Source organism: Anneissia japonica, unplaced genomic scaffold, assembly GCF_011630105.1.
Source record: "Anneissia japonica isolate Jap-2015-1 unplaced genomic scaffold, ASM1163010v1 scaffold4469_len402912_cov134, whole genome shotgun sequence".
Taxonomy (NCBI): Eukaryota; Metazoa; Echinodermata; class Crinoidea; order Comatulida; family Comatulidae; genus Anneissia; species Anneissia japonica.
Window position 1 is genome coordinate 45,132 of NW_022754049.1, and position 11,602 is coordinate 56,733.

At 35.3% G+C, this 11,602-nt stretch overlaps 1 protein-coding gene across 1 annotated transcript in view; it reads right to left on the reverse strand.

The window, feature by feature from the left end:
* Window positions 1-9,966: 9,966 nt before the first annotated feature.
* Window positions 9,967-11,602, reverse strand: part of LOC117123025 (CMP-N-acetylneuraminate-poly-alpha-2,8-sialyltransferase-like) — a 13,839-nt gene continuing 12,203 nt past the window's right edge. Inside the window, exon 5 of the mRNA XM_033268820.1 lies at window positions 9,967-10,346. Within this exon, the coding sequence (XP_033124711.1) occupies window positions 10,085-10,346 (262 nt within the window). The 3' untranslated portion in view covers window positions 9,967-10,084. The remainder of the gene's footprint in view (window positions 10,347-11,602) is intronic.

Genomic DNA, 11,602 nt, shown 5'->3' on the forward strand with positions numbered 1-11,602 from the left:
TATTTGTTTCTAGCCGTACTTATTGTGTAATATAGTGTATCTGGTGGTATTTGAATCTGTTCAACCATGAAGCCTCCATGGTCTAATGTTTATGACGCTCGCCTTGTCAGCGAGAGGTCGCAGGTTCGAGTTTTATTATTTTATTACACAATTTCTTTATTCATTTATTTATAGGACTACATTCGTTTAGAGCTATGCTACACGATGTATTATTATGTCCTTTATTCAAACACTGTATTCTTTGATGATTTATATTTAATTTAACAGTGTTAACGGCTATCTTGATTTATATTACAATACGCAACTATTTGTTTCTAGTCGTACTTACGGTGGTATTTGAATCTGTTCAACCATGAAGCCTCGGTGGTTTAATGGTTATGACGCCCCCCTTGTTTGCGAGAGTTCGCAGGTTCGAGTCCCGCCAGAGGCAATTTTATTACACAATTTCTGTACGTATTCATTTATTTATAGGACTACATTCGTCGAGAGCTGTGCTACACGATGTATTATGTCCCTTATTCGAACACTGCATTTACCTTTCTTTGATGATTTATATATTTATTCCTCTTCTTTAACGTATAAATATATGTTTTACTTCAACAACTAACTTTCGTCCACGTTAATTCAGTTTTAACTGGAAAGAAAAACTATTATCACAAGTTTTGATATATATTTTGGGTGAAATTCGATGTTCGTCATTGGTAGATGACCTTTTGACCTCCTGGGTCATAATTAACGACATAATCACATTGTCCTTTTAACCAAATCATAGGAAATATATTATTCTACACGTTGATACTAAAAACAAAACAAAAAATATATTCAGTTGAATAAAAGTTGTGGGCAAAAATGTTACCCTACCCAATATCAATCTTAATATTGAATTTAAAAAGGTACCCATCTTTGATGTTAGTTTACATGCACTAGCAACCAGAAATCGCTTGACTAACAAGGTGTTTCTTGAAGCTTACACATAGGTAACTGAAAAAAAATAATGACAGGTATAAAGCAGGAGGTGCAGGGGGGTTTCGGAGACCCTAGGCTACATTTTAGATGTTCTCACCTAAATTGGAAATACCTAACGCCCTCAAGTTGACGTATTTTCGATTTACAAAACCTACATTGGAAAAGCCCTGGCGCCCTCAAGTTGACGTATTTTTTATTTACTCACCTATATTGGAGAGGCCTTGCGCCCTCAACTTGACGTATTCTGGACAAATTATTGGGTATTTTGGACCGACGTTCACCAACCCTCATATTAAAACCGGAGGTGGGTCGGTCGGGTACCGAAATTACCATTATACATTTTAAGTGCTGCAGTTACACCATACATAAGTGTAAACCAAATTACGGCGATAAATTGCCTATGATATGGAGCCGATTAAGTACGGTGCTCGTTAGCAAATTGGATGCAATTGTCCTTTAATGTATACAAGGACGGAAATAATATTGTACATTACATGCCGTAGTAATGCATACGATGCGTTGTTAATTCTTACGATCATACTACTGTATTTTCAGAGTTTTGTACCTTTGCAGCGCATTAATTGTGCTTAAATAATAGTGTTTCCTCTGATTACGTTCAGTCTAGATTTGCTGATTATAGACTCTGAAATGACTTAATTAATAGCTTCTTTTGATTAGCTATATATCCTAAACTTTGCTTATTATTGTCCCACTTACCCTTGGAGCTATGCTGGTGGAAGCTTATTCTTCTGGCAGGGTCACCCAAGCCAGACAGGTCTGAGAGCATAGGTGGGCAAGCTGAGCAGGTACGTACATCCTGGCCACGAAGTAAAACTGCATTCTCCATATATAGATCAATATACCCTGTGCTTGGTAAACTGTTATCTTGGCAGGAATTAATGAATATCTTGTATCATTGTCTTGTATAGTAAAGCGGCAGGCGGATGATATTTGTTGGACAAAGGCTTGCGTTATTAGCCTTAGCTTGCTATTGCGGGGAAACCTCCATTTACCCCTTTCACATTTCTGCGTTCCGTTGGAACACGTTATTTATTTATTTTATTAGTTTTATGACACATACAGGTACAAAATGAGAAATAAAATGCATTATAAATTAAACTAATACAAGACAAACGATTGATATAAAAATAAGTATTTATAAGTTAGATAAATTTAAAAAAATGATACCAGAGATTGACATTTTCTTTAACAAAATGTAAATGCTGTATTTCTTAATAATATTAACTTATTAAAAAGATGTTATGGTAAAATTAGCTTTCACGTTTTTCAAATAAGTTTAATAAAGTTTTTATAAGTTATCTTCTAGTAATTTAAATTTTCTCTTAAACGATTGTAACTGAATATTATTTTTTTAATTAACAGAATACATAAATTTAATAGCAGATAGGGTGTTCAGTATTAAAACCAAATAATATGAGTTGCGGTCTAGGATAATGTTTGTATCTGATATGTTTTCCCACAATTTGGTGAACTTATCCCATAATTATTTTGCAATATTACATTCAACCAGTAGATATGACATTGTTAAAACATGTGAATGACAGTAGGAGCACATGTTGTTGTTTATAATCTTCATTTTAAATTCTACCATCAGTTGGCAGGTAATTCATATTCATTTTATACTGAAAAATCCTATTTGTTGTCTCTTGTGAGCAATTAAATTGTAATATATAAATATCCTTCCATTTGTCGCTATCGACAACAAATCGGTTCTGCATTTTATCTTGAGATGTCGGTTCTTGATATATTCTTTCTACTAGGACTCTGTATATATTTTTTGCACTCATACATTCTAAATCTTTGTCTTCTTTCAACTCTTTTACTATAGAACTCCTGTATATATTTTTACACTCATACATTCTAAATCTTTGTCTTCTTTTAACACTTTTACTATAGAACTCCTCTTTTAATTCCATTTTCGTAAGAATCTCAGTTTCATATTATGTTTCCATTGTGTCAGTATTGCCGATATTATTTTCTCCAGTGCATATAATTAGGCCTACTGGTGCACAAAGCCTTTCCTAACCATGCATTGAAAGGAACGATTTTAACATTTTCATAGAAGAGATCACTACCTAAACATATACCAATTTCATTGAGTCGTTTATAGTAGCATGGTTTAGCATCAACGAGTATATTTCCATTATGCCATATATATTGTGACCCCCCCCCCCCCATTAGCTGTATACTGCCCTGATTCGGGAAAAGGCATTAACTACTTTTTTTTTTCAAAATTTAGATTTTTGTCTTACAAGACACTGAGGGTATAATTGATTACCTTAATTCACTAGAAAGCCAAAAATGGTACTCTAAATATGATATTTATTTTGAAAACGGGCATTATCTTCACATACCACTACAAATAATTTGAAATGAGGCATTAACTACTAAACACCACTCAGTACAGCATTAAATGGTTGACTTCACACACTGACAGGAAGCAGCTATCCAATCAGGTAATAGTGTGATGTATCCTTCGGCGATTAACAAGAAGTGCCATGCATTATTAGTGGAAGGATCTCAGTGATCGTATCCAGATGTGTTCAGACACCGGTGACATGCGTGGCCTCTATACTGACATTAAAGAAGCTATAGGGCCAGTTCCAAAGAAGAGTGTGCCATTGCTATCTAGTGTTGGAGAAGTTCTCACTGAATTTGCAGACCAGCTTAAACGTTGGATGGAGCATTTCAGTTATGCTACTGACTCGGAGATCAACCCCGCAGCACTTTTGGCAATTCAACAGATGACAGAACAATCACTAAAGGGGAGGTGGAACAAGCTATACATGGGCTAAAAAACAAGTCTCCAGGACCAACTGGTATTCCACCAGAGGTGTTTAATGTAGGAGGTTGTTCTAGTAACAGAACTTCGTGAGGTGTTCCACTTTTGCTAACAGTTGAAGTTGAACAAGGGAAGTTGCCAAGCCTGTAATGAACAGTGGCATCTCCTTGCTGAACATAGCTACCAAGATCCTGGCATGTGTACTTTTGCCTAGATTTCACGTTATTGCTGCTAGAAGTTTGCCTGAAAGCCAAAGTGGTTTCCGACCATCCCGATCCACAGTTGACATGGTATTTGCACTCGGAAAACTTCAAGAGAAATGCGTGGAGCAATATCGTCCTCTGTATATTGTTTTTGTTGATTCGTCAAAAGCGTTTGATAATGTTAATAGATCAGGTGTTTACCCCATCTTGAAGCGATTAGGCTGCCCAGATACACTATTTCATTGCTGATTGGGTTTCAACAAAACAAAAACCACAGTACAATTTAATGACACCAGATCTGAGGTGATTGACACCAGCCGAGGTTGTGTCCTTGCGCCTACGCTCTTTGGTATCTTTCTTTCTGTTCATCTGCAGCATGCCTTTCCAGAACCATCCGGCATCCGGTTGTATACTCGAAGTACAGGCGATCCATCCTTAGCATATCTTGGCGTGACCGTGTACCAAACAGCGCAGTGTTATCGCTAACTGGAACAACTGATATTACTCTGCTTAGAAGACGAAATAAAATAAATTCAGTACTGATGTCGAGTGATTATGAATAATCATTAGGCGAATGCATTGGCAGAGCGGTTAAGACAGAGGAACCGTGAAATCGGCGCTGGTTCGAATGGCACGCTCGCCTATGGTTCCAGTGGTGGAAGAAGTCTTTTTGGATAAAGACTCTGAACTGTAGGTCCACCAGTGTACACAATTGGCTCGTGTGCACTTTAAAGAACCCAGTACATCATTCGAAAAGTGTAGGGGGTTACCCCACCGGTGTACTGTTCCATTTCTAGTCCCATGTCTGGCCACAGAAGGAGCGTTTACGTTGCAGCCTATTTCAGGTCCTACATGCGAATCCTTCCTACCACACTACGTAAGCAAGATAATACACACTAGCTAGGTAGTGACTCGATAAGAAAAAGATTAGTCAAACATCTGTATCGCTAAGCATATGTGTACTACTGGCACTTTATAAGCTGACGTGGCGTATTTGTTAAGTTTTTAGCTCTTTTAGTTTACTTACTTAAGATGACTGTGTGATACAGCAGTAACAAGTTTATTAAATCTTGGTTTATTGTTTTTAAATTTGTATTGTTTATTATATCCTGTCGATCGTAATTGTATCTATTATTCATGATTTGAGTTACAACAGTTATGTTAGTAAAGTTGAATGTAGAAGACAGGAAAACTTCTTTAAAAAAAATGCAGAAAAGCTGAAGCTGACGTGCGACCAATTTTCATTGCCTAATTTTATATCTAAACTGTTTGAGAATTTTTAGTAATTAGTATGTCCGGTGATACTTTGCAATCTAATGATATATCAGTTTGCTTTCAAAGAGAATCACTCAATTGATACATGCATATATATATTTGTTAATGCAAGTTACACACTAATAATATATTATGTCAACAATATGCCGAACAGAACGTGTTATGCCCCAAACAAGGAAACAGTCCGGTGCCCAATACACTTATCGTAGGTAAGAAAATAGACTATGTCGATTCCGTTCCTTACCTGGGTTATATTATTTCCAATGACCTGAAAGATGAGGATGACTTTATAATAGTCAAATCACAGGAATCTAAGTGACTGTGTAAAACAATGCAGCGTGTTCAAAACAGCTAAAAATCCAGAGTAAAATATGTCGACAGTAAAATCAATATTTTGCCTCAATTAATGTGAAATATGGAGTAATGTCACTTCGTGAGAGGGAGACTTTGTTGCAGTTTTACAGATCGGTCAATTTCGAATCCCTGACGTATGTTTTCTGACGCACTGGGCTACATCACTATGATTTAAGGCTTAGAAATAAGCATAATATAGATCACTTTGTATCAAACGTTTATAAAGTTCGATCCTTTCAGATCAGATATGAAAGGGATTTCAATGTTGATAGCTGGTCAAATGAATGGAAGAAGAACAAGATACATTTAATTGATGAATATAACCAGAACCCTGCGGGTGTGTACGTTTCTTTGTACGTAAACATAGTTTAGAGGGATTTGTGGTCCAGTAATGGTTTCTAATGTTTTTACGTATACCTACACCCCCATACAGGCCCTCCGACGGGGGGGGGGGTGTGGAGGGCGATATGCCCTGACAAGGGGTCACATTTCCCCGATGAAAGCTACAATTTAAGGGTTCCAAATTAGGCTCATTTAATCGATTTTAGAGTCTATTCATATGTAGAAAATACATATCATTTTTTTTTCTCCCCGACGAATTGTGCTTTTTCTCCCCGATGGGGGGGGGGGAAGCTCTCCCCGACGGGCGACCCTGCCCCTGCCCCCCCCCCCGCTGGGGCTACCTCTGTTCGAATGACACTTGGGCCTCATAATCTCTGTTCAACGTTTCCAGCTTGTGTATCACGGGGGGGGGGGTGTGGAGGGCGATATGCCCTGACAAGGGGTCACATTTCCCCGATGAAAGCTACAATTTAAGGGTTCCAAATTAGGCTCATTTAATCGATTTTAGAGTCTATTCATATGTAGAAAATACATATCATTTTTTTTTCTCCCCGACGAATTGTGCTTTTTCTCCCCGATGGGGGGGGGGGAAGCTCTCCCCGACGGGCGACCCTGCCCCTGCCCCCCCCCCCGCTGGGGCTACCTCTGTTCGAATGACACTTGGGCCTCATAATCTCTGTTCAACATTTCCAGCTTGTGTATCATTAAAGCACTTTCAGTTTTTGTTGTCATGCTTGCTCGAAGCTTGGTCTTGTTTTTTCAACACTAGAGAAACTCTCAGTCACTACTGCTATAAAATATTACCATAGTTCCCCGGGTAGAACCCCACCCCAACTTCGCGTACAATTTCCCCGGGTGTAAAGTCCCAGGGTCTGAGGATTGGGTAAGTCGGCCCCAGGTCCGAATATCAGATGCTGTATACATATATCCATTATTTTCCAAAACATCATAGACCACCCAAGGACCATCACATTATGTCCCACCCCAATGTCACTCCATCATATGCTGTATATGTGTCCAATTTTCCCCACCCCAGGTCCGAATATCAGATGCTGTACATCTATGACAATAGTTTTCCCAAATATAATGTGATAGGCGGTCAGTCCATCACATGCTGTAAATTTATGTCCATAATTTTAAGGTTCTCCCCCACCCGGGACTGTCCATCAGATGCTGTTTTTTCTGACCATTATTTTCCCAAACATCATTTGATGAAGCTCTCTACCCCCTCCCCCTCAACAACTAATGTTTTGTTGAAATCTCCCCCACCCACCCTCAGGTTCGTCCGCCGTATATCACATGCCTCCATCACTAATGTTTTGATGAAATCTCCCCCACCCATCCTCAAGTTCGTCCGTCCGTCCGTCTATCACATGCCTCCATCACATGCTGTATATGTGTATAGACGTCAGTCCATCACATGCTGTAAATTTATGTGTCCATAATGTTAAGGTTCTCCCCCAACCGGAACTGTCCATCAGATGCTGTATTTTCTAACCATTATTTTCCCAAACATCATTTGATGAAGCTATGCTGTAAATTTATGTCCATAATTTTAAGGTTCTCCCCCACCCGGGAATGTCCATCAGATGCTGTATTTTCTGACTTTTCTAGGCAGCTCGCGACTGAAACAAAATGTCGGGAAAGTTTGACCCGACGCATGCGCAAATCAAATTTTCGACTAAAAAACGACTTAAAACTGGTGGTAGGGGGTATATGTTTTATCGCCTACAGTTTACATTTTATATCTAACCGAAAAAACAAACATTTCTTGCACAATTGCATGTCCACCAGCAACTATCGAGCACAATGTATACCTGCCGCGATGCACCGTTTCGGAGCCTATTTGTTTACAAATATGCTGACCTCTTTTGGTTGCACATCTCATACACACATTTTACATGTGAACCATTACATTAGTTCCATGTGACCTAAAAATGCGTCTACATAGAATTATCCAAACGAATTCTAAGTTATTTAAGGAATGTGTTTCGTATTGCCAATGTAAAACTTCCCGGTTTTTAAATAATTGATCATGCATAGGCCTATATACATCATTAATAACATGTCAATATGTCATTTGAAGGTGTGATTTTTTTTTATCTCACTGACGTACAAAATATTAATTTATATAGGCCTATCCAATTCTGGCCAACATTTGATATAAACGTTTTAGAATATATCATTTTTTATCCCCCGACGAGTGTCTCCTAACTTCCCCTACCGGAGAGGTGGGGAAAAGAAAATATAAATTTTCTGTAATTTTAAAATCGATTTTAAGCTCATTATCTTGGGCTATGAAAATAAGCTCGATATTTAGTTGGTATACATAGATGCATTCAGCATTTACAAGGTTAAATTCTCCTAGAAATCTCCCAGTGGGGCTTTTTGCTCTATTCATTGCTGAGTTAAAATCGAGGCTCTGCAGGAAAACTAAGATTTTTAAAATAGTTGCATCTAGAGATATAGAGTGTTTGGAAATTTGTTAGTCGAATGTTGATAACATATTGATATTTGGGATCAGCAATGAATAAAACAATATATACATTGATTAATTTAATATATATATATATAATATATATATATATTTATATAAAGGCTTATATTGATGTTTATTTGTGTTACTGATTTTTTATATGATTGTATTGATGTATTTTTGTTAATAAATGTGGTGGTTTTAAATGTGGAGTGTTTGGAAGATTTGTTTTCGAATGTTGATAACATATTGATATTTGGGATCAGCAATGAATAAAACAATATATACATTGATTAATTTAATATATATATATATTAAGAGGCAAAATGAGAGATATACTTAAAAGTATGAGGTGGTCTGTGGTTTTGAGTTTAAAGACAGAACGTGTGAACATCGTGTAATTTACTTTGATACATTTTATAGCCAAATATGAAACTAATGAATAATATGTATACTGTATAATAGATTATGAAAAACGCATTAGGCCTATATCCATTTTTGAGATATTTTGGCTTAGGAGAATCTAATCTATCATGTGAATTGATCATATACCCCAACTAATGTATAGCAATATGAAATTAGTATGAGAGCTACGCATTATATTTATCCAGCAAAGTCACAAAAAAAAAAAAATTGAAGAGTGCATTATATCATGATTATATCTACAAAGCATTGAAAAGAAGGCAATTACGCACATTTTGAATTAGTTTCATATCTGGTAAAATGGCATAATACCAAGTTTGATTTTGGTCAGAATACAATTATTAAAAGAAGAACGTATTGTTGTTCTTCATTCCTTTTTTAATAAAAGTTGCAACATGACCATGACCAAGTTGTGGTTATAATATTAACTTTTGACTGTAATGTTATTAACTAAAACCATTCAACAAACGACAAAAAACATCAAATTTATGTAAATTTGCTTTGTTTGCTTATGTAAGTAATGCTTGTAATTTAGATATAACATCAATGCTAAATTTATATTTAAAATATATTTATTCTCTATGTTTAGAAGTTATTTTTTGTTTAATGAAGCAAAAAGGGTGTATTCGTCATAGTAAATTTAATAAAGTGATCATTTTATGTATAAACTCACTAATAATAATGTTTTTTGTTCTTTGTTGGTACAGATGGTTTTTTATTTACATTTTACAGTGTTCCATACTTATATATTTTAGATAAAATAATAAGTTAGTAAATCAGGTCAGACATATTTTGTAAATATTTTATGACTGCTATTGCAATTATGTTGGCAAATAATATAAAATAGCTTTGAAAACTTTCTTTTATTTGTTTTATTAACCTTTCATAAATTAAAACTGTTCGGTTTGCCGAAAACCCATTCTCCAGTAATAATGCACTGAAAAAAAAGGGGGGAAAGAGGAACATGATTAGGAAATGTGTGTTGATTTAAACAATTTAATCATTCAACAAATACATATTATGTAAACACAAACATTATTTTTATTATTTAGTTACAACACAAATAGGCCTAGGTGTAAATCTGATATTAATTATATAATCTGTCTCTTATACACATCTCCATTGCTCCATCCATTTATATATTTATTAAACGTATTTAAAAAAATCAAATCACATTTTACAAAACGAATATAATTTAATTAAATTATGTTTCAAACCGAGTAGATTCTGATTCAATATAGTTCAATCATCTTGGAGACACTTGTCCGTTACGAATCTGATATGACCAGTCCGATTTAACTTCAAAAACAGTTTGTATTCATCAGGCATATGATGTCTCTTTGTATAATTAAATATAACGTTCTCATAATAATGGTGAGGTACCGGCCTTCCGCTTGCTGTTTCGTGAAATGGGAAAAAACCATACATTGAAACTTTACGACAGACAGCGCCCGCTATAGTGTACAATACAAGACCACTTGAGACACTTGAAATGTTCCAGAAACTGCGAAAAAAAAGTTATACATGTGCATTATAATAATGTTCATTAATGTTTTAATTAACACACTTAACATAGGCCTACTATATTATAAACTAAAACAATGACATTAAAAAAAAAATAATACAGCAGTAATAATAACAATAATAGCAATTATAACGGTAAAGATAATAACGATTTCAACGGCAAAGCCGACAGCATCAGCGACTAAGACAGTGATGGCGACAGCCATAATAAAACAACATAATGGCAAAAATAAAAACAATCCTACAAGAAATAATAATAACAATACGATAATAATAATAATAATAATAATAATAATAATAATAATAATAATAATAATAGTAATAATAATAATAATAATAATAATAATAATAATAATAATAATAATAATAATAATAATAATAATAATAATAATAATATCACCATCGTCATTAGTATCGTCATCATTCCCTTCAAGATCTTTTTAGGTATCCGACTAGTTTGCCGAAACCAAGTTTGCAAAATCTCAGATTGCCGAGTCCAATTTTCCGAAACCCAGCTTGAGGAATGAAATTTTACCGGCTCCAAAACTATAAAAACCTAGTTTGCCGAATTTCGACCCACTGTACTAAAACAGTTCTTCGGAAATCCTATTCGCCATCGTGGGTAATTGGTCAGTTGTGGAAGGAATGCGCAAAGTTTGGGTTGTTTAAGATAAACCAAGGCAGAGCCAGACGGCAAAAGTATGTGGGATTTTAAGTACTTTAGTATAGACAAACTGCGCTCTTATACACACTAAATAAAGTATGTAAATCACTGACAAACGGAAGAACAAAAGAACAGTGACCATGGGACCATCTGGAAATAAATCCTGTGTTTATATTTAAAAGGGGTTACCCCAGATATTAACAGGGATTACTTGTATTCTAGTTTTAGTTTTGTTTATTTGTATTCTGTATACCTTGGAGGAATTAATTCCTCAATGTGTATACTGTATCCGGTTTTCGTGTTGTTGTTGAGTTGTTATTGAAATAAGTCAAATCAAACTAAATAACAATGCGATAAACAGGATAAACGCCAAGTGTGACAAATCAGAAGGCATTACTTAGAACTGAACGGTAGTAATAATAATAATAATAATAATAATAATAATAATAATAATAATAATAATAATAATAATAATAATAATAATTTGCGCGATTTGTATAGCGCCTCCCGTTAGACCAACCTCGAGGCGCTTCACAACAACGGAAGGAAACGAACAAGAGAATAAAAAAAAA